This window comes from Schistocerca nitens, chromosome 3, assembly GCF_023898315.1.
Source record: "Schistocerca nitens isolate TAMUIC-IGC-003100 chromosome 3, iqSchNite1.1, whole genome shotgun sequence".
Lineage (NCBI taxonomy): Eukaryota > Metazoa > Arthropoda > Insecta > Orthoptera > Acrididae > Schistocerca > Schistocerca nitens.
The window spans coordinates 879,566,387-879,593,520 of record NC_064616.1 but is presented as its reverse complement, the minus strand read 5'-3'; the positions used below and the strand labels follow the sequence as shown (position 1 = coordinate 879,593,520).

At 42.8% G+C, this 27,134-nt stretch overlaps 1 protein-coding gene across 4 annotated transcripts in view; it reads left to right on the top strand.

Moving 5' to 3' along the window:
* LOC126249798 (osmotic avoidance abnormal protein 3) overlaps positions 1–27,134 on the top strand; it is a 387,840-nt gene that overhangs the window by 25,114 nt on the left and 335,592 nt on the right. For 3 of the 4 annotated variants that reach the window (XM_049951488.1, XM_049951490.1, XM_049951486.1), the window contains exon 2: positions 24,841–24,931. In XM_049951488.1, the coding sequence (XP_049807445.1) occupies positions 24,848–24,931 (84 nt within the window). In that variant the 5' untranslated portion in view covers positions 24,841–24,847. Of the gene's footprint in view, positions 1–24,186; positions 24,317–24,840; positions 24,932–27,134 lie in introns of those variants that run through there. The other variant, XM_049951487.1, reaches the window with a different exon arrangement.

The following is a 27,134-nucleotide window of genomic DNA, read 5'->3' as shown; positions in this document are numbered from 1 at the left end:
GCAAATATAAACATTCGAATTCTACAGAGCGAAATACACTTACGTATGACGGAAGAATACTGTGCAAATGGGTGTGGCGCTGCATCTTGGTACACTTAAGACCAAATAACGTGCCTTATAATCTCTCAAATATGTAACTTTTATATAGCAAACTATTCAGGAAGATGTGTGCTACAAAATAGGCATATTTTTTTAAAAATCGAATTTTTTTAAATTTTTGACGTCCTACACGCCTTAAGTTGTCATTTTATCTCTCGGAGTCCAATAAGAAACTTCCTTTATCCATCTACCATCCATCCGATTGTAAGGTAGTAGCTTCCAAAAATAATTGATTTAGTTCTTCTAGATAAGCTGTCCAATTTTTTCCCTTTCTTGTTGTCTTTACAGAATGTAAATCATCATGGTATCAGTTCATGTTCTTTACGAACAAGGCACTCTTCTCTCTACTGCCCAATTACTCCACCTTTATCAGGGCGGTATCACGTTTCATCTTCGTTGTGGTGCGTGCTCGATGGTGAGAAGAAAGGAAGCAATATTAGGGTTCGACGATGAGATCGTTAGAGACTGAGCATAAAATCGTATTGGGGAATGATGAGGATGGAAATGGCCTTCCTCTTTTCAAAACGACCATCGCAGCATTCGCCTTAAGGATTCATTCTCCTCAGTCAGCCTATAAAGTAAGCGATTTTTACTTTTTTTGTTGGAAAGATTAAGTAATTAACATAGATCTTTTTGCACATTATTTATTGATTCTTGGACAACATTTTCTGATTTTTTAAGCAATTCAGTCATCATTAAGCCCCCATCCGAGGAGTTAAAGTTGCCCTGTCCAAAATGAAGTGTGCCCATGACGTAAGTCTTACAGTCTTCAAATCTCACCTGAAATAAAAAAAAACTAACAGTTTTGTAACCTATAGGATATTGCGCACGGAGTAATAACACAGTTTTTCGAAACAAAGATGTGGTATTGTCGTGTGATTTGGTTACTTTTTTGCAATAACTAATGAATAAATTAAAATAAAAGAAATTAGCAGTATCCTATATAGATTTCCTATATGTATTTCCCTAAAAAATCAGAAAAAGTTGTCCAAGACTCAATAAATAATGTGCAAACAGATTTACATTTATTGCTTCACTAATTTTTCTAAAAAATCGAAAAAACGCGTATTTTATAGACTGACTGAGGAGAATGAACCCTTAAACGATTTAGAGATTTATGGAAAACGAAAATCTGGACGAGAGGACAGGAACGTGAACCACTGTCCTCCCGAATGCCAATCGAGTGTCGTATCGCCTCACTCGGCGTTTATACTCTACAGTTAACTCTGACAGATATAAAGTATGTTGTCTGATGAAGTTTTCGAAATTATTTATCGCAAAGGACTTCATTTGTTGAGAGTCTCACGCAGGGAACCATCGAGATAAAATAAAGAGAGCCTGTTCAGCACACTAAAATTGTAGTCCTTAAAGATCCCGAGATAACGCTGTGGCCCTCCAGTTTGGGAGTTATGAGGAAGATCGTTATCCTCTCTTCATAAAAATGTCCTATGTATAAGATCAAACGCAGCTTTGCAAATGGAGAAATACATCTTCAACCACAGTCTTTTTTTAGTGTGCGAGACTCAAGTCCAATTGATTCTTGTTATCTCTATTGTTATTTAAATTGTTTCAAACTGACCTACAACAGATAGCTCGATTCAAAGATTATAATATTATTGTCTACCTTAAGAACCACAGATATTGCCTAGGTAAGGTGCCTCAACGGTACAGATAGCCGTACTGTCGGTGCAACCACAACGCAGGGATATCTATAGCGAGGCCACATAAACAGGTGGTTCCTGAAGAGGGGCAGCCTTTCAGTAGCCAACACGACCTTGCTGTGCTGATACTGTGAACAACTGAAAGCAAGTGAAAACTACAGCAGTTATTTTTCCCCAGGACATGCAGCTCTACTGAAAACCAAAACTGGCATTTTACGTATCGGAACGGCGAGTGTTGTATTCCTTTATCGGTTAGGTAGGATAGAAAACTGAAAAATGGGAATGGCCACGTTGAAGTTAGATATGGTGGGGGTGGGTGAAGTTCAGCTGCAGGATGAACAGGGTGTATGGTCAGATGAGTACCGGATTATAAATACAAAATCAAATAGAAATATTGCAGAGGTAGGTATAATAATGAATAAGAAAACAGGAATGTGAGTAAGACGCATTATCATACCCAGGATAGGTGCAAAGCTAACACCCACCGCAGTAGTACAAATTTATATGTCAACTAATTACGCAGGTGGAGAAGAGCTTGAAGGAATGTACAGGGTGTTTCAAAAATGACCGGTATATTTGAAACGGCAATAAAAACTAAACGAGCAGCGATAGAAATACACCGTTTGTTGCAATATGCTTGGGACAACAGTACATTTTCAGGCAGACAAACTTTCGAAATTACAGTAGTTACAATTTTCAACAACAGATGGCGCTGCAAGTGATGTGAAAGATATAGAAGACAACGCAGTCTGTGGGTGCGCCAATCTGTACGTCGTCTTTCTGCTGTAAGCGTGTGCTGTTCACAACGTGCAAGTGTGCTGTAGACAACATGGTTTATTCCTTAGAACAGAGGATTTTTCTGGTGTTGGAATTCCACCGCCTAGAACATAGTGTTGTTGCAACAAGACGAAGTTTTCAACGGAGGTTTAATGTAACCAAAGGACCGAAAAGCGATACAATAAAGGATCTGTTTGAAAAATTTCAACGGACTGGGAACGTGACGGATGAACGTGCTGGAAAGGTAGGGCGACCGCGTACAGCAACCACAGAGGGCAACGCGCAGCTAGTGCAGCAGGTGATCCAACAGCGGCCTCGGGTTTCCGTTCGCCGTGTTGCAGCTGCGGTCCAAATGACGCCAACGTCCACGTATCGTCTCATGCGCCAGAGTTTACACCTCTATCCATACAAAATTCAAACGCGGCAACCCCTCAGCGCCGCTACCATTGCTGCACGAGAGACATTCGCTAATGATATAGTGCACAGGATTGATGACGGCGATATGCATGTGGGCAGCATTTGGTTTACTGACGAAGCTTATTTTTACCTGGACGGCTTCGTCAATAAACAGAACTGGCGCATATGGGGAACCGAAAAGCCCCATGTTGCAGTCCCATCGTCCCTGCATCCTCAAAAAGTACTGGTCTGGGCCGCCATTTCTTCCAAAGGAATCATTGGCCCATTTTTCAGATCCGAAACGATTACTGCATCACGCTATCTGGACATTCTTCGTGAATTTGTGGCGGTACAAACTGCCTTAGACGACACTGCGAACACCTCGTGGTTTATGCAAGATGGTGCCCGGCCACATCGCACGGCCGACGTCTTTACTTTCCTGAATGAATATTTCGATGATCGTGTGATTGCTTTGGGCTATCCGAAACATACAGGAGGCGGCGTGGATTGGCCTCCCTATTCGCCAGACATGAACCCCTGTGACTTCTTTCTGTGGGGACACTTGAAAGACCAGGTGTACCGCCAGAATCCAGAAACAATTGAACAGCTGAAGCAGTACATCTCATATGCATGTGAAGCCATTCCGCCTGACACGTTGTCAAAGGTTTCGGGTAATTTCATTCAGAGACTACGCCATATTATTGCTACGCATGGTGGATATGTGGAAAATATCGTACTATAGAGTTTCCCAGACCGCAGCGCCATCTGTTGTTGAAAAGTGTAACTACTGTAATTTCGAAAGTTTGTCTGCCTGAAAATGTACTGTTGTCCCAAGCATATTGCAACAAACGGTGTATTTCTAGCGCTGCTCGTTTAGTTTTTATTGCCGTTTCAAATATACCGGTCATTTTTGAAACAGCCTGTATGATGTCATCAGAGAAATTATTCATATAGTTAAGGAAGAGGAAAATTTAATTGTGATGGGTGGCTGGAATTCGGTAGTACAAAGAGGAATAGAAGGAAAAACAGCAAGAGAATATGTGCTGATGAAAAGGAATGAAGGAGCAAGCCCCCTCGTAGAATTTTGCACAGAGCACAATTTCACCATCGCTAAACGATTGGGTTAGAATCGTGAAAGAAGGTTGCATACGTGGAAGAGACCTGGAGATACTGAAAGGTTTTAGATTGATTATATAATAGTAAGACGGAGGTTTCGGAACCAGATTTTAAACTGTGAGACATTTCTGGAGGCGGATGCCATCTCTGGCCGTAATCTAGTGGCGATGGACTGAAGATCAAAACTGAAAAAATTGCAAAAAGTTAGGAAATTAAGAACATGGGACTTGGACAAGTTGAAAGAACCAGATTTTTTGAGAGTTGCAGAGGGAGCAATAGGCAAAGATTGCCTGAAAAGGGGAAAGGAATACACCAGAAGACGGATGGTTAACTTTGAGATATGAAATAGTAAAGACAGCAGAGAATCAAATAAGTAAATAGACAAGTCTTCATCCTTGAATATCACAGCAGATATTGAATTTAATTGCCTGAAGAAAGGGAATACCAACGCCTAGAGAATGAGAGTGGCAGAAAGTGCAAAATGGCTAATCAGGAATGGCTTGAGTACAGATTTAAGTTTATAGAAACTCGTATAACTATTAGAAAGATAGATATGGCCTATAGGAAAATTAAAGAGGTCTTTGGAGAAAAGAGAGGCTGCTGTACGATATCAGTAGCTCAGGTGGAAAACCAGTACTAAGCAAAGAAGGGAAAGTTGAAAGGTGGAAGGAGTGATATAGAGGGGCTATAGAAGAGAAATGAACTTGAGGGTAATATTATAGAAACGGAAGAGGAAGTAGATGAAGATGAGATCGGAGAAGAATCTGACAGTGCTGAAAGGCCTAAGCCGAAACAAGGCCCCTGGAGTAGTCTACACTGCCACGCGGGATTAGTCGAGCGGTCTAAGGCGCTGCAGTCATGGACTGTGCGGCTAGTCCCGGCGGAGGTTCGAGTCCTCCCTCGTGCATGGGTGTGTGTGCATGTCCTGAGGATAATTTAGGTTAAGTAATGTATAAGCTTAGAGACTGATGACCTTAGCAGTTAAGTCCCATGAGATTTCACACACATCTGAACATTTTTTAGTAGTCTACATTCTCACAGAACTTCTGACATCTTTGGGAGAGCCAGCCGTGACGGAAGTGTTCCACTCGGTGTGCAAGACATATGAGACAGGGGAAATACCCTCAGACTTCAAGGAGAAGGTAATATAGTAATTCCAGTTCTATAGAATGCATTGGATAGGTGTGAATATTACCGAAATATCAGTTTAATAAGTCATGATTGCAAGATACTGACGCGAATTATTTACAGAAGACTGAAAAACTGGTAGAAGCCGACTTCAGGGAAGATAACTTTGGGTTCCAGAGAACAGTTGGAATACACTAGGCAGTACTAATCTTACCACTGATCTTAGAAGACAGGTTAAAAAAGGGCAAACCCACGTTGCTTTTGTAGACTTAGAGACAGCTTTCGGCAGTGTTGACTGGAATGCACTCTTTTGAATTCGATGGTAACAAGAGTAAAATACAGGGAGCCAAAGGTTATAAACAACTTGGACAGAAACCAGACGGCCGTTATAAGTGTCGAAGGGCATGAAAGTGGCTGAGGAAGGAGTGAGACTTGGCTGTAGCTTATCACCAATTTTATTCATACTGTGCATTCAGCAAGCGCTAAACGTAGCCAAAGAAAAATTTGGTGAAAGGATTATAGTTCAGAGAGAAGGAATAAAAACTATGAGGATCGTCGACGAAACTGTAGTTCTGTCAGAGACGCAAAGGACTTGGAACAGCAGTTGAATGGGTTGGACAGTGTCTTGAAAGGAGGATAAAAAGTGAACGTTAACAAAAGCAAAACAAGTGTAAAGGAATGTAGTCAAATCAAATTAGGCAATGCTGAGATAATTATTGTTGCTGTTGTTGTTGCTGCTTTTGTTGTCTTCAGTCCGAAGACTGGTTTGATGCAACTGTCCTGTGCAAGCCTCTTCATCTCCAAATAGCTACTTACGTCCTTTTGAATCTACTTATTGTATTCATCTCTTGGTCCCCCTCTACCATTTTTATCCTCCCCCCCCCCCCCCACACCGGGCACACACAAAAATTCCCCTCCGATACTAAACTGGTCGTCCCTTGGTGAGTCAGAATGTGTCCTATCTGAGATAATTAGGTAAGAAAACGAGGCAATAAGAGTAGTAGGTGAGGATTTCTACTTGGGCAGTAAAATAACTGATGATAGCCAAAGTAGAGAGGATATAAAATGTAGACTGGCAATGGTAAGAAAAGGTTTCTGAAGCAGATGAATGTGTTAACATGGAATGTAAATTTATGTTAGGAAATATTATCTGAAGGTATTGTCTAAGTGAAGTCTTGTACTGAAATGAAACGTGGACGGTAAGCTGTTCCGAAAAGAAGAGAAGAGAAGCGTTTGAAATGTGTTGCTACAGAAGAATACGGAAGAACAGTTCGGTAGGCCTCGTAACTAATGAGGTACTCGATGGAAATGGCGAGAAAAGAAATTTGTGACATAACTTCACTAAACAAAGGAATGGTTGCTACGGCACATTCTGAGACGTAAAGGAATCGTCAGTTTAGTATTGGAGTGAAGTGTGAGGAGTAAAAATTTCAGAGGGAGATCAAGAGACGAGTATAATAAGCAGGTTCAAATGAATGTGGGTTTCAGTAGTTATTCGGACATCGAGAGGCTTGCACAGGATACAGTAGCGTTTTGAGCTGTATCACAGTATCCTTCGGATTGAAGACCACAACAGCAACAACAATATTATTGTTGCAGTTATTTGTATCATGTTGGATAACGTCCTAAGTCTATTACACACATCAAAAAAAGTTTTGCATCACCTCGGTTCCGAGAGTTACCGAAACTGTACAGAAAATTGGAATAGAGATCGACATAAACATCACTTCCGCCCTTTTTATTGCTCATGAAAACCACACATTGCATGTTGTACCGCCATACAGCGAGACCTTCAGAGGTGGTGGTCCAGATTGCTGTTCACACCGGTTCCTCAGATACCCAGTAGCACGTCCTCTTGCATTGATGCATGCCTGTATTCGTCGTGGTATACTATCCACAAGTTCATCAAGGCACTGTTGGTCCAGATTGACCCATTCCTCAACGGCGATTCTGCGTAGATACCTCAAAGTGGTTAGTGAGTAACATCGTCCATAAACAGCCCTTTTCAATCTATCCCAGGCGTGTTCGATAGGATTCATATCTGGAGACATGCTGGCCACTCTAGTCCAGCGATGTCGTTATCCTGCGGGAAGCCATTCACAAGATATGCACGATGGGGGCGCGAATTGTCGTTCATCAAGACGAATGCCTCGCCTATACGCTGCCGATATGGTTGTACTATCGGTCGGAGGATGGCATTCACGTATCGTACAGCCGTTACGGCGCCTTACATGACCACCAGCGGATTACGTCGGCCCCACATAATGCCATCCCACAACAGCAAGGACCCTCCACCTTGCTGCACTCACTGGACAGTGTGTCTAAGGCGTTCAGCCTGACCGGGTTGCCTCCAAACACGTCTCCGACGATTGTCTGGTTGAAGGCATATGCGACACTCATCGGTGAAGAGAACGTGATGCCAATCCTGAGCAGTCCATTCGGCATGTTGTTGGGCCCATATGTACCCCGCTGTATGATGTCGTGGTTGCGAAGATGGACCTCGTCATGGACGTCGGGAGTGACGTTGCGCTTCATACAGCCTATTGCGCACAGTTTGAGTCGTTATTCAACATGGTGGCGTTGCTGTCAGGGTTCCTCCGTGCCATGATCCGTAGGTAGCGGTCATCCACTGCAGTAGTAGCCCTTGGGCGGCCTGAGCGAAGCATGTCATCGACAGTTCCTGTCTCTCTGTATCTCCTCCATGTACGAACAACACCGCTTAGGTTCACCCCAAAACGCTGGACACTTCCCTTGTTGAGAGCCCTTTATGGCACAAAGTAACAATACGGATGCGATCGAACCGCGGTATTGACCGTCTAGGCATGATTGAACTACAGACAACATGAACCGTGTACCTCCTTCCTGGTGGAATCTGATTGGCTGTCGGATCCCGTCCGTCTGATAGACGCTGGTCATGCATGGTTGTTTACATCTTTGAGCGAGTTTAGTGACATCTCTGAACAGTCAAAGGGACTGTGTCTGTGTCACCATATGCACACTCAACGTCTATCTTCAGGAGTTCTGGGAACCGGGGTGATGCAAAACTTCTTGATATAACATCTTGTATTAAAGGTACTTCCGAGACGTATTTCTCATAGGGCATGAATGTGTGTGATGTCCTTAGGTTAGTTAGGTTTAAGTAGTTCTAAGTCTAGGGGACTGATGACCTCAGATGTTAAGTCCCATAGTGCTTAGAGCCATTTGAACCATTTGAACTCGATCCAGGGGTATTGTAGTTAAATGAAATTTTCGTTTACATTTGAGAAACTGAAGTGCTTCAGTACAAGCTGACTCCTCTGTGTCCGCCTATTGCGGGGGCAGCTAGATTTTCCCGTCTCGGATATGGAGACGGGTTGAACATTCGTAAGATTTGTTTGTTGTAGTTCTTCGATATTGGGAAAAAGCGTCCTGAAACGATTAGAGTTCTTGCTGACCTATAACCTCCTTAGTCTTTATGTAGGATATATGCCACATCCAGTTTCTATTTCGATATACCTCAAGGAACAAATTGTAAAATATAGACAATATTGTGTTTTTCATTTATTATAAATAGTAATCACTTTGAACATGTCCTAAAATTTTGCTTCATCACACAATTTTTTTTTAAATTTGGAGTTTAAGTCTTATTTAGTACCAGAACAATTCACTGAAAACCAATATAAATTTTTGATTCATAAAATCTAAGCTCAGGACTGAAGGGGATGAAGAGCGACGTACACATCGAAGAGCAATCCCAAGTATATTACCATCATCATAAATATCAAGCTGTCTCACAGAAATAGCGTAGTTATGCCTTGTCATTAAAGGCAATCACACAATTTAGCATTTGTCACATGCGTTTACAAAGAATAAGGACGCGTAGATATCTTTCCCTTAACAGCCAACAAAAAGCCACCTGACGATACGTAGAATATCTGTTGTACAAATGTCTCTTGAATTGGTACTGAGACTGTTACGCCATCGGTTGTCAATTGTGTGTTAATTTTACCACAACGTGTTTCGGGCCGACGTTATCCTATTATGGAATACAAACTTTAAGCACTTGATAATGGGGTAATGTAGTCCTGAAACATGTCGTGGGAAAATTATCACACTTTTTAGAACTGATGTCATAATATTCTCAGTACCGATACATAGAATACTTCAACATTTTTGTAGAACCTGAATCAGCCCATTAACTTGACATTTGAATTATGCGGAAAGTGATTTATTAACATTAGTTCTGCACCCTGACTCAACAAACACTAAATCAGCGTCATTTCGGTTTTGAGATTCTCTCAAGCAGTGGCTTGTACTCGTATGCTCGCCCTCTGTTCAAGGAGGAACTGCGCCTCAATAGGTCGCTGTTTCATTCTACGTTCGGAGATGGGATTTGAGAATTCTCATACAGGAACTGTCCATCATGTGGGAAGACAGTTTGACATTTAGACAGATATGCAGTGCGCGATGTTCTGTCTGGGAGACGTTCCTACTCGTAGGTCATTGGTCATAAACAGGTGTTCATTTCCCAATGACGGAGAACAAGTCTTCGTGTCGACGGCGTCACTTGATAGCTGCCGAGGTTCTGCGCAGCCAGGAATAGAGCCGGCAGTCACGAAGGCCTTGATACCAGCTATTCTGTTTCCGACTAACCGAGGTCCTTGCAGTAACCATGCGAGTAGTTAAACCAGTAACGAAAATTCAGGGAGAATATTTCATTACAGTTTCATTACCATACTGAAATATTCACACTTTTGCGTCGCAAAATTAGGGCACTTTTATTCTGTATAAGTCCCGGTGTGAAGAGTGAATTTCACAATCCGAATATGGCCTGGGGGACGTTTAATGTAAGTTCAGATATCGGAAACGCACGTTCAAAAATGGTTCAAATGGCTCTGAGCACTATGGGACTCAACTGCTGTGGTCATTAGTCCCCTAGAACTTAGAACTACTTAAACCTAACTAACCTAAGAACATCACACACATCCATGCCCGAGGCAGGATTCGAACCTGCGACCGTAGCAGTCGCACGGTTCCGGACTGCACGCCTAGAACCGCGAGACCACCGCGGCCGGCAAAACGCACGTGCTGGCACTGATACAGGATCTGTATTTGAAAGGACGACAGTTCAGATGCCCGTCAGGTCATCCTGGCTTTGGTTTTCCATCGATGACGATTATCGCTGAAGGGAAATGCTGCAAAGATTGCTTTGGAAAGGACGTGTCCGTTGTCCTCCACAGCCCAGGCTGCACAGCTGCGTCTCTGGGACCCTCCTTGTTAACGGACAGTAAACCCTGTTCTTCTCGTCTACAGCTACATCTGTATAGATACTCCGCAAGCCACCGGACGGTGCGCGGCGGAGGGTACCGTGTACGACGACTAATCATTCCCCTTCCTGTTCCACTCGCAAACAGAGCGAGGTACAAAAGACTGTCTATACGCTTCCGAACGAGTCTTAATTTCTATTTTTTTTTTTTTTTTATGATCCTCTCGCGAAATGTACGCTGGCGGCAGTAGGATCGCTTTGCAGGCAGTTTCAAATGCCAGTTCTCTGAATTTTCTCAATAGTGTTCCGCGTAAAGAAAGTCATCCTTCCTCCAGGGGCTCCTATTTGATTCCACAAAGTATCTCCGTAATACTCGCATGTTGGTCGAACCTACCAGTAACAAATCTAGCGGCCCACCTCTGAACTGCTTTGATGTCTTCCTTTAATACGTCCTGTTAGCGATCGCAAACGCTCTACTTATATTCAATGATGGGTCGCACTAGTATTCTATACTCGGTCTCCTTTACAGATGAACCATACTTTCCTAAAATTCTCCCAATATACCGAAGTCGACCATTCGCCTTCCCCACTAACGTCCTTATGTGCTCGTCTGATTTCATATCGCTTTCCAACGTTACACCATGATATTTCACCGACGTGACTGTGTCAAGCCGCGCAGGACTAGCCAAGCGGTCTAGGGCGCTGCAAATTGTTCAAATGGCTCTGAGCACTATGGGACTCAACATCTGAGGTCATCAGTCCCCTAGAACTTAGAACTACTTAAACCTAACTAACCTAAGGACATCACACACATCCATGCCCGAGGCAGGATTCGAACCTGCGACCGTAGCGGTCGCCCGGTTCCAGACTGCAGCGCCTAGAACCGCTCGGCCACAACGGCCGGCTAGGGCGCTGCAGTCATGGACTGTGCGACTGGTCCCGGCGGAGGTTCGAGTCCTCCCTCGGACATGGGTGTGTGTGTTTGTTCTTAGGATAATTTAGGTTAAATAGTGTGTAAGCTTAGGGACTGATGACCTTAGCAGTTAAGTCCCATAAGATTTCACACACATTTGAACATTTGACTGTGTCAAGCAGAACACCACTAATGCTGTATTACGACATTACGGGATTGTTTTTCCCACTCATCCGCATTAACTTACATTTTTCTACATTTAGAGCAGGCTCCAATCATCACCCCACCTAGAATGGCTCTAAACACTATGGGACTTAACATCTGAGGTCATCAGTCCCCTAGACTTAGAACTACTTAAACCTAACTAACCTAAGGACATCACACACATCCATGCCCGAGGCAGGATTCGAACCTGCGACCGTAGCAGCAGCGCGTTTCCGGACTGAAGCGCCTAGAACTGCTCGGCCACAGTGGGTGGCTCACCCAACAAGAAATTTTGTCCAAGTTATCTTGTATCGTCCTACAGTCACTCAACGACGCCACCTCCCGTATACCACGGCATTATCAGCAAACAGCCGCGGATTGCTGCTCGCCCTGTCCGTCAAATCATTCATGAATACAGAGAATAATAGCAGTCCTATCACAATTCTCTGAGGATATCTTTGTCTATATCTTCTTTCTTTAGCCGCCGAGCTGGTTTTTTTTTTGTGCCACATAGCGTGGATATGTTTCTTGATATGAAATGCTCCCTGCTATTGTCGGTTGCGGGATGGTTTTGTTCATCCTCTAATCACTAACGGTTACATTACAAAGAATTTAGTGTTGCGATTTGTTTGAAAATGATTCAGTTAAAGATAAGTTAGATGAGCAGACGCCATGGGCCATTTGTATAGACATATATCATTTATCTATATACCCCAAAAACCACAGCGAAAGGCACCTATTCCCCGTCTCCCTTGCTGTCTTTTCATTTCCTTTCATGTATGATGTACAGAAAAGATAACTGCTTTATCGCTTTGTTATGTGAATTAATTAATCTAATTTTGCGACAGTTACGCGATTTGCAGTGGATAGGCCACACTAATATAGTATCATCTTTGCCTCAACGCTGATGACATATTGTCAAAGTTTTGAGAGTGCCCTACAAGCTATGAATCGCGACTTTCTTGTGATGAAATGGCGTTTATCGACCATTTCTGCACTTGTGGAAAATTGAGAATAAAAAGCATCTGTATAGACGTGACGTAGGAATATCATACTTGCACGGGAGATCGACGAATGGAATTAAAGGGAATAATTCAAAGCGCCATACCGTGGACGGTGTAAGAACAACGTTTATAGCGTGAAAGCGCTGCAACAGAACATGACTTGCTGAAAGGATGGGTCTTTGTTTCGATCACCGAACAGCATTAGTAAAATCTGTAGAGATGGCAGGATGATACCGATGAACATAATTTGTGGAATTAATTGAATCTTAGTGGAGTGCGGTTGAGGCAATTCTCCAACAATTTACTCACCTCTGTAGACGTTATCGCTAAAGCACGCCCTTGAGGTAGTGTTCGATTCGGACGTGGTCGATTCGAATCCTTTTGGTTGCAGAAATTGTCACTAAAAGTATTTCGTTGACAAAGGGAAGTCTCCAATCAGTAGCTGGCCGCGGTGGCCGAGCGGTTCTAGGTGTTTCAGTCCGGAACCGCGCGACTACTACGGTCGCAGGTTCGAATCCTGCCTCGGGCGTGGATGTATGTGATGTCCTTAGGTTAGTTAGGTTTAAGTAGTTCTAAGTTATAGGGGACTGATGACCTCAGATGTTAAGTCCCATTGTGCTGAGATCCATTTGAACCATTTGAACCAATCAGTAGATTTAGCACCAATGGCTTGGATCAAATTCCAAATTTCAAGTCAATGTCTCTTGAAGCGAGAGCATACGATACTGTTGGTGGTGATACGTCAAGCGAAGGAGACATTTAGCACGGCGATCCCCTTGTTGTTATTCGAGACTCAGGCTACGTGCCGGCATTAGGTTTCATCCTCTCCCTTCTCTAATCATAAGACAACGGACGCACGACACCACTCTACTCACATACCTATTACCATCACTCCTCCTCAACAGATACATTTAAGGCACAACTGACATACACCGGTTGGAAAGAAACCGTTGTGAGCGAAGGAAGACATTCCTTCCCGGTTAGGTGCCTGAGAAATCCTCGAAGTTACCCATTCAGTAATGCCATACGAATTTTCTCTTTATTCCAGCGAGTTTGACATTGCTGCTGTTTGTGCTTACACAGTCATTGTCCTCTTTCCGATGGCAGAGGCAAACAGATTAATTCCTCGAGCTCGGCAATTAAGGAGCTGCCATTGTTAAGCGCACGAAGACTGAAGCACAATACTGAAACGAGAATATTGCTAGCCCCATAGGAAACGTTTGCTGAAAGTTTGGTTACGAATGGAATGCCCCTGATACGCTTTCTCTCACACCTCATCCCCGTGCAACCATGCTCCGTCAATGTAGAAAGAGGTGCAGTTAGAGGGATGTTAAGCTCCAAGTTTTGTTCATTGACGAAAACAGATTTTTCCTTGGGTCCGCTGATACTCTTCTAGTCTACAAGAAGAACAGCAGATGCGTGAGGGAATTGGGAAGTTACATAAATGAAATCTCTGAACATCACGAAGTGGAGAGGTGGAGCCAGCAATGGTGTTTGTTAAGGGAAAACTTAACGTGCATGAGTATGACATGAAGGGGCAACATCTGGTCTTGTCTCTGTTGTGAATAACATAGTGTGAAAGACTGAAAAATAATGCGTTTACTTATTCAAATGTTTCAGTTTGGTCTTTCAAGTTATCATTGTCTTTGGAAGTACGGGTCAACACAACATTTTTCATTTCCTTTAACATTTATTTTCGCACCAGGAAGTATGCATAATACACTACTGGCCATTAAAATTGCTACACCAAGAAGAAATGCAGATGATAAACGGGTATTCATTGGACAAATATATTATACCAGAACTGACATGTGATTACATTTTCACGCAATTTGGGTGCATAGATCCTGAGAAATCAGTACCCAGAACAACTACCTCTGGCCGTAATAACGGCCTTGATACGCCTGGGCATTGAATCAAACAGAGCTTGGATGGCGTGTAAGGTACAGCTGCACATGCAGCTTCAACACGATATCACAGTTCATCAAGAGTAGTGACTGGCGTATTGTGACGAGCCAGTTGCTCGGCCACCATTGACCAGACGTTTTTAATTGGTGAGAGATCTGGAGAATGTACTGGCCAGGGCAGCAGTCGAACATTTTCTGTATCCAAAAGGGCCCGTTCAGGACTTGCAACATCCTGCTGAAATTTAGAGTTTCGCAGGGATCGAATGAAGGGTACAGCCACGGGTCGTAACACATTTGAAATGTAACGTCCACTGTTCAAAGTGCCGTCAATGCGAACAAGAGGTGACCGAGACGTGTAACCAATGGCACCCCATACCATCACGCCGGGTGATACGCCTCTCTGGCGATGACGAATACACGCTTCCAATGTGCGTTCACCGCGATTTCGCCAAACACGGATGCGGCCATCATGATGCTGTAAACAAAACCTGGAGCCATCCGAAAAAATGACGTTTTGCCATTCGTGCACCCAGGTTCGTCGTTGAGTACACCATCACAGGCGCTCCTGTCTGTGATGCAGGGTCAAGGGTAACCGCAGCCATGGTCTCCGAGCTGATAGTCCATGCTGCTGCAAACGTCGTCGAACTATTCATGCAGATGGTTGTTGTCTTGTAGACGTCCCCATCTGTTGACTCATGTATCGAGACGTGGCTGCACGATCCATTACAGCCATGCGGATAAGATGTCTGTCATCTCGACTTCTAGTGATACGAGGCCGTTGGTATCCAGCATGTCATTCCGTATTACTCTCCTGAACCCACCGATTCCATATTCTGCTAACAGTCATTGGATCTCGACCAACGCGAGCAGCAATGTCGCGATACGATAAACCGCATTCGCGATAGGCTACAAACCGACCTTTATCAAAGTCGGAAACGTGATGGTACGCATTTCTCCTACTTACACGAGGCATCTCAACAACGTTTCACCACGCAATGCCGATCAACTGCTGTTTGTGTATGAGAAATCGGTTGGAAACTTTCCCCATGTCAGCACGTTGTAGGTGTCGCCACCGGCGCCAACTTTGTGTGAATGCTCTGAAAAGCTAATCATTTGCATATCACAGCCTCTTCTACCTGTCGGTTAAATTTCGCGTCTGTATCACGTCATCTTCGTGGTGTAGCAATTTTAATGGCCAGTAGTGTAGAAACGAACATTCATTCCAAAGAAGACGATAATGCGAAATTCAACCCAAATTTGAGCACACGGTCATCACCAAACGACGCGAGCATTAGATCTTTCACGCGTCTAGCAGTATGAGGCGTTTTTTTTTCTGTTTTGGTTCTAATAAAACCCCATGTCATTCCAAGCATGTGTGTCAATTTTTACCTCTCTATCTACATTATCCCGTGGTTTATTAAGTTTTCAAATTTATACTGACTTTTTGATCACCCGGTACTTTCCTTTTCGTAACGTACGCGCAACGCCACCAGGCGGCGGCATTCACCTGGCTGTGGAAAATGGAAATTTGTGGTAAGTTCCTATGGGACCAAACTGCTGAGGTCATCTGTCCCTAGGCTTACACACTACTTAATCTAACTTAAACTAACTTACGCTAGGACAACACACAAAATGCCCGAGGGAGGACTCGAACCTCCGACGACGGGGGAGGGGGGGGGGGCCTAGACCGCCAGGCTGCCATCTGGCTGTGGGTCCCATAGTGTTTTGGCTCACCTGTGTAGCATCCTTCACTGTACTGAAACGAAATGCTGTCTGGTGATGGTTCTGTGCTTTTGAGTACTCAGAGACTCAGACTGTACTCCTGTCCAGATACTCCATCATGTGACTCAGAGGGCCATAGACACGCGTTCCCTGGTAGATGCCGTGTTTCTTGACTTCCGCAAGGCGTTCGATACAGTTCCCCACAGTCGTTTAACGAACAAAGTAGGAGCATATGGACTATCAGACCAATTGTGTATTTGGATTGATGAGTTCCTAGATAACAGAACGCAGCATGTGATTCTCAATGGAGAGAAGTCTTCCGAAGTAAGAGTGATTTCAGGTGTGCCTCAGGGGAGTGTCGTAGGACCGTTGCTATTCACAATATACATAAATGACCTTGTGGATAACAACGGAAGTTCACTGAGGCTTTTTGCGGATGATGCTGTGGTATATCGAGAGGTTGTAACAGTGGACAATTGTACTGAAATGCGGGAGGATCTGTAGCGAATTGACGCATGGTGCAGAGAATGGCAATTGAATCTCAATGTAAACAAGTGTAATGTGCTGCGAATACATAGAAAGAAAGATCCTTTATCATTTAGCTACAATATAGCAGGTCAGCAACTGGAAGCAGTTAATTACATAAATTATCTGTGAGTAGGCATTAGGAGTGATTTAAAATGTAATGATCATATAAAGTTGATCGTCGGTTAAGCCGATGCCAGACTGAGATTCATTGGAAGAATCCTAAGGAAATGCAATCCGAAAACAAAGGAAGGAGGTTACAGTACACTTGTTCGCCCACTGCTTGAATACTGCTCACCAGTGTGGGATCCGTACCAGATAGGGTTAATAGAGGAGACAGAGAAGATCCAACGGAGAGCAGGGCGCTTCGTTGCAAGATCATTTAGTATTCGCGAAAGCGTTACGGAGATGATAGATAAACTCCGGTGGAAGACTCTGCAGGATAGACGCTCAGTAGCTCGGTTCGGGCTTTTGTGAAGTTTCGAGAACATTCCTTCACCGAGGAGTCAAGCAGTATATTGCTCCCTCCTACGTATATCTCGCGAAGAGATCATGAGGATAAAATCAAAGAGATTAGAGCCCACACAGAGGCATACCGACAATCTTTCTTTCCACGAACAATACGAGACTGGAATAGAAGGGAGAACCGATAGAGGTACTCAAAGTACCCTCGGCCACACACCGTCAGGTAGCTTGCGGAGTATGGTTGTAGATGTAGATGTAGACTCTATGATTACCATCATGAAAATAATAGAAAACGTCTACATGTAACCTTACCCTCTTTGTTACATTGTTCTTCTGTAAATCACTGCTTCCATTAATGCTTCGTCTCTGATGTGTAATGCTGAAGCCCATTTCATCTACTGACGAACAATGTCGTTTGAACATACTAGAATTACGTTTAAATAAGTGTGCAAAGTCTTGAGAAGTATTCTTTCTTAAGTACATTCTAAGACAAAAAAAAAAAAAAAAAAAAAAAGGACGCACCACGAAGGAACTATCCGAATGAGACGGATATCGGTAGATGAGATGTACATTTACAAACAAACAAATGATTACAATTTCAGAAAAACTAGATATTTATTCAAGACAAAGAGCTTCACAAATTCTGGAAGTTAATAACGCGTGGACCAGCTCTGCCCCTTATGCAAGCAGTTATTCGACTTGGAATTGAGGGTCCAATGAGCCACCTTCAAGCTGTCTCTCTACCGTTCCACTCTCGAATGGTACGCGGGAAAAACGAGCACTTAAATTTTTCTGTGCGAGCCCTGATTTCTCTTATTTTATCATGATGATCATTTCTCCCTATGTAGTTGGGTGGGAACAGAATGTTTTCGCAATCGGAGGAGAAAATTGGTGATTGAAATTTCATCAGAAGATCCCGTCGCAACGAAAAACGCCTTTGTGTTAATGATTACCACTCCAATTCACGTATCATGTCTGTGACACTATCTCCCCTATTTCGTGATAATACAAAACGAGCTGCCCTTCTTTGTACTTTTTCGATGTCATCCGTCAGTCTCACCTGATGCGGATCCCACACCGCACAGCAATACTCCAGAATAGGGCGGACAAGCGTGGTGTATTCAGTCTCTTTAGTAGACCTGTTGCACCTTCTCAGTGTTCTGCCAATGAATCGAGGCCTTTGGTTTGCTCTACCCACAATATTATCCATGTGATCGTTCCAATTTAGGTCATTTGTAATTGTAATCCCTAAGTGTTTAGATGAATTTACAGCCTTCAGATTTGTGTGACTTACCGCGTAATCGAAATTTAGCGGATTTCGGTTAGTACTCATGTGAATAACTTCACACTTTTCTTTATTCAGGGTCAATTGCCACTTTTCGCACCATACAGATATCTTATCTAAATCATTTCACAAGTCGTTTTGATCATCTGATGACTTTACAAGACAGTAAATGACAGCATCATCTGCAAACAATGTAAGACGGCTACTCAGATTGTCTCCTATATCGTTAATATAGATCAGGAACAATAGAGGGCCTATAACACTTCCTTGGGGAACGCCGTATATTACTTCTGTTTTACTTGATGACTTCCTGTCTATTACTTAGCACTGTGACCTTTGTGACAGGAAATCACGAATCCAGTCGCACAACTGAGGCGATACTCCATAGGCACGCAGTTTGGTTAGAAGACGGTTGTGAGGAACGGTGTCGAAAGCCTTCTGGAAATCTAAAAATATGGAATCAATTTGACATCCCCTGTCGATAGCACTTATTACTTCATGAGTATAAATGGTTCAAATGGCTCTGAGCACTATGGGACTTAACTTCGGAGGTCATCAGTCCTCTAGAAGTTAGAACTACTTAAACCTAACCAACCTAAGGACATCACACACATCCATGTCCGAGGCAGCATTCGAACCTGTGACCGTAGCGGTCGCGCGGTTCCATACTGTAGCGCCTAGAACCGCTCGGCCACAACGGCCGGCACATGAGTATAAAGAGCTAGTTGTGTTTCACAAGAACGATATTTTCTGAATCCGTGCTGACTATGAGTCAATAAATCGTTTTCTTCGAGGTACTTCATAGTGTTCGAATACAGTATATATTCCGAAACCCTACTGCAAATCGACGTTAGTGATATGGGCCTGTAATTCAGCGGATTACTCCTACTTCCCTTTTTGGCAATTTTCCAGTCTTTAGGTACGGATCTTTCTGTGAGCGAGTGGTTGTATATAATTGCTAAATATGGAGCTACTATATCAGCATACTCTGAGAGGAACCTGACTGGTATACAACCTGGACCGGAGTCCTTGCCTTTATTAAGTGATTTAAGCTGCTTTGTTACACCGGGGATATCTACTTCTATGTTTCTCATCTTGGCAGTTGTTCTTGATTGGAATTCAGGAATATTTACTTCGTCTTCTTTGGTAAAGGAGTTTCGGAAAACCGTGTTTAATAACTCTGATTTAGTTGCACTGTCATCAGTGACTTCACCGTTGTTATCGCGCAGTGAAGGTAATGATTGCGTCGTGTCATTGGTGTGCTTTATGTATGACCAGAATCTCTTTGGGTTTTCTGCCAGATTTCGAGTCAGAATTTCGTTGTGGAAATTATTAAAAAGCATAGAGTTGTTGGATGTCCTCCTGAGGGAGGGACGTCGTGCCAAATTCTGTGAAGTTGGCTCATTAGAACGTCAAAATCCCGAGATTGTTGGAGGACACTTCCCACAATGTTCCAAACGTCCTCAGTTGGGAAGAGATCCAGTCATCAGCGCTCATTTCTACTCCAGTCAATGAAATTCCTATCCCGCATCTCGTGGTCGTGCGGTAGCGTTCTCGCTTCCCACACCCGGGTTCCCGGGTTCGATTCCCGGCGGGGTCAGGGATTTTCTCTGCCTCGTGGTGGCTGGGTGTTGTGTGCTGTCCTTAGGTTAGTTAGGTTTAAGTAGTTCTAAGTTCTAGGGGACTGATGACCATAGATGTTAAGTCCCATAGTGCTCAGAGCCATATGAACCATATGAAATTCCTAGGTGAAGACATTTCTAGAGACCCCCCGGACAGCAGTGGGATACCAGCATGACTGTCGCCCACTATACTGCCCGACAACCATTAGTGATGGCCTGGTAAGCCATTTCTTTTCATAGCAGGACCCATTCGGTTGTCAACCGCTGCAGCCTTACAGCACAGCGGTAGTCGTCGATATTCTACGCCCCGTTGTGTTGCCCTTCATAGCAAGTCATCCTGAGCTAACATTTTAGCAAGATAATTCCCACCTGCACATGGTGAGAGTTTTCACTGCTTGTCTTCGTGTTTGCCAAACCCTATCTTGTCGGGCAAGGTCGCCGGATATCTTCCCAATTGCGACCGTTTGGAGCTTTATGGTTAGGTCTTTCCAACCAGCTCTGGATTTTGACGAGCTATCGCGCCAATTGGACAGATTCTGACACGGTATCCGTCAGGAGGACATCGAACAATTCTGTCAATCAATACCAAACCGAATAACTCCTTGCATAAAGACCATAGGTGGACCAACGCGTTATTGACCTGCCCAATTTGTGAATCTCTTTCTCTTGAATAAATCATGCAGTTTTTCTGAAACTGTAATCATTTGTTTGACTGTATATGTATATAACATCTACCGATTTCAGTCCCATTTGGATAATTCCTTCGTGGTAAGTCGTCTGTCTTAGACTGTATTTTCAATCTTTGGTTAGCATACGTGGGACCCATAAAGTGAAAAGCTCTGTAATGCACAAAAATTCGTGTAAAATGACCTGGGCACGGCCTATCGGGATCCTTGCGACGTCAGCGAGCTCGCATACCTTCAATCAGTGATCACTGTTCCCACAATCTCGTCAGTGGTTGTACAGGTTTTTATACGTCCTTAATGCTCTCATCTTCAGTGGATACATGCCCACGGTTAGATTCAGCAGCTTAGGTCTTAATCTGGTCTGGCCGCTGGCGAGCCGTAAGCCCGGGGCCAGCCGGCATCGCTCGCCGCCGGAAGCCCTATCTGGCTGGCTGGCCGGTGGACCTCGCTGTAAGATAAGCAGCTTACGGAATTTCACCTGTCAGCAGAGACGATGTCAACTGCCCGCTGCCGTCCGCTCGCATCAGGCAGCACATCCGTTACAGAAAGAGCTGCGCAGCGCAAGCCACATATCAAATGCAAGCGTCAGCACGTTCTCTAAAATCACGCATGGCCGAAAGCAGTCTTGAAAAGTAGAAGAATTCACTGAGCTTGTGATTGTTGTGTGTGTTATACTGACAACCTTTTGTTGACTAATGCAAATCTGCTTAGGAAGATTCTTTACGCAATTTACATTCATTTTTAGTACCTAACCAATTATCTGTGTTGTGGGAAACCAATCCCGTATTATTTGGGATGCACATCAAATATTGTGAGTGGTTGGACGGTGAGAACCTGCCTTCAGCCTATTGTGTATGAAAAAGATGCAATAAAAGCATCAAAGCGTATGACAAAGGCAAATGCTATAGCAAACCACAGCTAAAAGCAAGCTCACGGTTCAGCAACAAATACACACTAAACTCGATGTTATACATTATGCAGTCTTTGGCATAAAAAACAGATCTTATGATATATGAGATGTTTACACACATTTGTGAACGAATCTGTTGTGTGTGAACGTGTTCTCGGCTTATGGAGAGTCTTTCTTGGCTACAGTGGAAGCGCTCATAAAAAACTTCCCAGCTAAGAAGCACTGTAATATTAAATAACAAAAAGTGTTAATAATTTTCTAATATAGACAAATGCAAACAACTTGAAACACCACACACACAAGCAATACAAGCTGAATGGATAATAAATTACTATACACCTGAAAATAGCAAGATTTCTCCTCAAAAGATTTCGTAAGAAAGTAATAAAACGGAAAAAAGTAACTGATTATATTGCTAATAATTTCCAGCGATCACACTAATTACCACAGTTCCAGTATTTTCCAGACATACAAGTAATAACATGGACAACGAACTGAAACGAGAAGAACGGCTTCACCCTTTCTAAAATTTTGACAGTTCTCTTTCAAAGGTGACTCCGATATCCTATGCTATACCATTAATACATACAGTCATAATGATACATCCAGTGAAATAAGTGAAAAGATACAGGAATATAAACAGTTATATCCTTCAGTCTCCATGAGAAAGAAAACAAATGCTGTCATAAACCATTCTCCGTACACTTACAGATTGCAGCAGTGTAAAATGGTTCAAATGGCTCTGAGCACCATGGGACTTAACATCTGAGGTCATCAGTACCCTAGAACTTAGAACTACTTAAACCCAACTAACCTAAGGACATCACACACATCCATGCCCGAGGCAGGATTCGAACCTGTGACCGTAGCGGTCGCGCGGGTCCAGACTGTAGCGCCTAGAACCGCGCGGCCACACCGGCCGGCATGCAGCAGTGTACACCGATATGTTAGGCCTATGTCATGAGAAGCTTTAAGTCAAGTAGACCTTCCCATAAAAAGATTTGCGAAACCATCAAGCGAATTGTAATACACAGAATCTACGTTGTAGATTTGCTTTCTACAAACACGCGAATTTTCTGAAACATGAAGATGGTATCTGATTTTTTGTCACTTGCGATTATTACAAAATATTGTTTATTCGACGCTGCATTTTGTTTCTCCCTCGTCGAAAGTTTGCGACAGTGGAATGACGTACAGAAAGATTCATGGTCAAAGGTGTGTTCCATATAAAATTTTCCTGTTTGTAGTTTGGAGAAAGTTTGTTCACAAACTGTTATTTTATTCAAATATTGACCGCTGTCAACGTATCGAAGTGCTCCAGACATAAATTATGACAACCTAATTGGCTGTTGGTCGTGGAAGTTGCTACTGCATGTTACAAGTTATTGGCAGCTACACTCACCGTAATTTGAAGACATGATAGAAGAGAGGCACTGGTACCAAATAATTACTCTCAAGTCATCGCAGAAAAGATGGCTAATAAATGGAAAAGACGTTCTGCGAGGGCGTGGTGAAAAGTAATGCCTACGAAGTTCTAGTGTGAAGTTTCGCTCCCATGCGATAATTACAGCCCGTACTGGAGCTCTGTGAGTAGCTACACTATAATTATGACTACTTGGTATAATTGCGTATCTGCATTGGCTAAAAATCTTACTCTCATCCACATCGATGAATAGCTGGAGGCGTTAGCTGTTGATACACGTATTCTGAAATTCTGTACGTACTCATTTTTCGTATTCGGTCACTGGTTCTGGCGTTAACAACATGTAATATTCAGTTCATTTAACTGCTAATTCTCTACCACGTAAAATATTCTTCCTTCGAAAATTGGATGTAATTCTTCATCGCCATTTTAAGCTTTTCTCCAGACTGTTTACTGTATGTTTGTTAAATTTAAACCCGTTCGTGAAATGTCAGACTACAGACATTTCCTATTCTTCCCTAAAAATACTTATGCAACGTTCAACATTATAATATAACGACGCCGGCCGCGGTGGTCTAGCGGTTCAGGCGCTCAGTCCGGAACCGCGCGACTACTACGGTCGCAGGTTCGAATCCTGCCTCGGGCATGGATGTGTGTGATGTCCTTAGGTTAGTTAGGTTTAAGTAGTTCTAAGTTCTAGGGGACTGATGACCACAGATGTTAAGTCCCATTTGAACCAATATAACGACAATTGTTCACACACCATTAGAAGCTCCCATAACCGCAATAAAATAGCACATTAAATATAACTCTTGAAATCTCTATCACCTTAATCAACACAAAAACAAATTTTAATCATAATAAAATTGTGACCTTTATTAATGTGAACGTCCCATATATTAAAAGGACGTAAAATGGTCTTTAGAGGGGTTTTGTTATGGCAACAGATGAATTTATTAGCAAGAGCAACCGGTTGCGTGACTTAAGTCTGACATCTTGTAGCAGCTCTAGACTCGTGATAGTCAAGTTTCGTAACTGGACATTGATTGATTGGCGACTGGACATGCGCGTTCCAGTGTGGAAGGTTAGTGCAGCAGCACCAGAGGTCAGCAGGCGGCCACTCAACTACGCAATAGCTCGTTCAGCTCACTTAACAGTTTTTCGCCGGTCTGTCTTTGACAACTGGTTAGCGATAACAAGAACTGCTATTTTGTGATACAAGAAGGACGTACGTAAGAATCCTTTCGTTAAATAAGTTAAAAAGTATTAAGCGACGTTTATCAACTTTAGAAAATGTCGGTAAATAAATGCTACTCTTTTCATGGTGATCATGTGTTTCAAACATCTGAATTCATAAATTACCCACTTCATAGGCGAGGAGTCGTAAAATTCCCAGTATACAGAATGACGAAAGTCGGAGACTTTAGAACATTTGCTGCTATATCCAAGGAAAAAAATGTAGTAGCTCTCTATTATTAAATACATTTAACGATAATATTCGCTGAAAATAACAATCGCCACTAAATTACTTCAGACTGTGAATACTCTTGCTTAGCTATTTTACAATGTAATTCTTAACAAGTCATAAACAATGTTACTGAAAATACAATTTTTGTCTCGGAGAGATTATTTCATAATAGTTGTTGTCAAAACTGGCGAAAGAGTTATTTAATATCTTGTTGCATAGAGTGGAACTATGGAAATACGATGTTATATTTTGTGTTCTAATATGGACTTATTCTGTTGTCACAGGCGATTCATGGTGTCGGCTATGGCAGAATGCGTGAGAGTGGTGGTTCGCTGCCGCCCCATGAACAAAAGAGAACTAGACCTACGTTGTAAAGTAAGTCCTTACAAAATAATTGCCTAATGCCACAGTCTACATATAGAGTCACTTTTCGACACAGCTAAGCGACTTATCATATGAGTTTACTTTTCCACGAAGACGTGCAGGAACACGTATGAGATTCGTCAGGAAGTAGACGGTGATCTAGCAAGTTGTTGTCCAGCAATTTTGTACACTCCTTTGGAAAAATTCTCCACTTCATCCACCCTCTCTACAAATGCGCACACAACAAAGCATATATGAATAGTCAGGCATTTTGTTAACACGACGCTTTCTCAAAAATATAAATTTTTATGAAATTTACGGTGTAGCAAACAAATAATGTACCACATGTATGAAGATAAATGTTGAAAACCTCGTTTGGTAAGTAAATAGCTTACAAACGAAAGGAATTCTTCTATATATTGTGTAATAAGGTATTTACTCAGAACTTTATGATGAATACTCTGTTATTCCAGAGGTATGTTTATGACCAAAAAAGTAAGGACGAAAATTAGTTCTTCTTTTCAATGAAAGTGCTATACTTTATCCCATAAAACATGAAACAACATAGAAAATTGTAACCGGTTGTTTAAATAATTATTAAGTTGTGTTCTCATAAAGAACGAATCCTTTTAGATATAGAGCATTTAATTTTAAGGAAAGCATCACAGAGCTCTACAAGCAACTGAATTGAACCACTGTTATAATTTGTGTTTGTGCTAGTTTTGGGAAAAGACTGTTTGGTAAGGTGTCATAGAATTTGAGCTCAATAGGCTCTGGACATCTCACTATGTGATGCCCGGCTATGCATTCGGAATTAAACAGAAGTAGTCGCAATGTATTAACATCATTGTCTTGTAGCTTGTCAATAAATCCAAGGTGACAAATGTGTAAGATCAAATACGGCGTAATTATAGGCGTCCACTCTGGGTTACTGTGTCAGAAAAATTTCACAGGGTTGCACGCGGCCAGATTTTTAGTCAACGAAGTTATTGTGAAACAGCCTGGGAAACGCTAAATTCTGTCGAAGCCTTAGTGGGCCTAATAAATTAACGGTAGGCGATCACCAAATTGTAAGGCTACTGTGCAGTCCAGTCGCCAACAGTACTGAATTGTTATAGTTAATTTGCAGCTGGTTAGAGAGGTGTAGTGTGGGCTGTAACTATCGTACGGCCGAGCAACTTGGTAGATATTCTAATGCGTTAACGCGGAACCGAAGAACGCTGGAAAAAAATTGGTTCCAATTTTGGCCACCAGGTGCAAATCTAGCGCTGTGTATAGAAGAAACGCGTATGTAAATATTTCCATATGTAGTGGATTACTAACAGGAGATGGGCAAAAAAAAGTGAGAAAGACATAATATTGATTTTATTAATAACCGCCGCTTGCACAATTGTTTCAATATGAGCGCCGGAGACGTCGACTACATACTGTATAGCGTCAGATTTGCACCTGGTAACCGAAACTGGAACTAACTTTCTTCAGTGTAAATCGGTTCCGCATTAACGCGTTAGAATATCTATCAAGTCTCTCTGACGTACGATAATTACAGTCCACACTGGACCTCCGTGAACAGCTGTGCTTTAATTATAACCAACCGGTGCCTGCTATGAACCGTGGAGAATATTCATTGCCGCTCAACCAGAGAGGTCAGGAACAGACAGACTCCTTAAGAGGCGGTACATTTCCGTTCTCATGGCCGCGCAGCTGTCCAGAGGTCACGGATCACCAGAACGAATGCAAGATGTCGCATACAACTGTAAGGGCGCTTATTACGAGTACAAACGAAAGGGGGGGGGGAGAGGAGTAGAGGACAATGAAGGAAGCAAATAATCCTAATTAACATAGGCCCGGAAACCACTGGTTTCCCCGACACGATAAATTACGACAGATTACATGAACACTTTGTAACTGAGTCCCCGAGGATACAAACTGCAGATATATACTTGAAGGCAAGCATATTAAACAAGTGTTCCACATAACCCCTGTTCATGTGAAGCCAAGCTTCAACATGTGTCCTCATCGATGCCCCTGCATTTTCAAAAATGCTAGGCGTGTTCCGAGTGCACTGAAAGCCATCCACAATGCGTTGCTGGAATTAATCGATGTTACCAACATGGACTGAATGAGCCAAAATTTTTAAATATCCAAATACAAAAAAACTCCAACGGGTTGAAGTCGTGGGTTGTGGAAGGCCATGATATAGGCAAGCCACGAC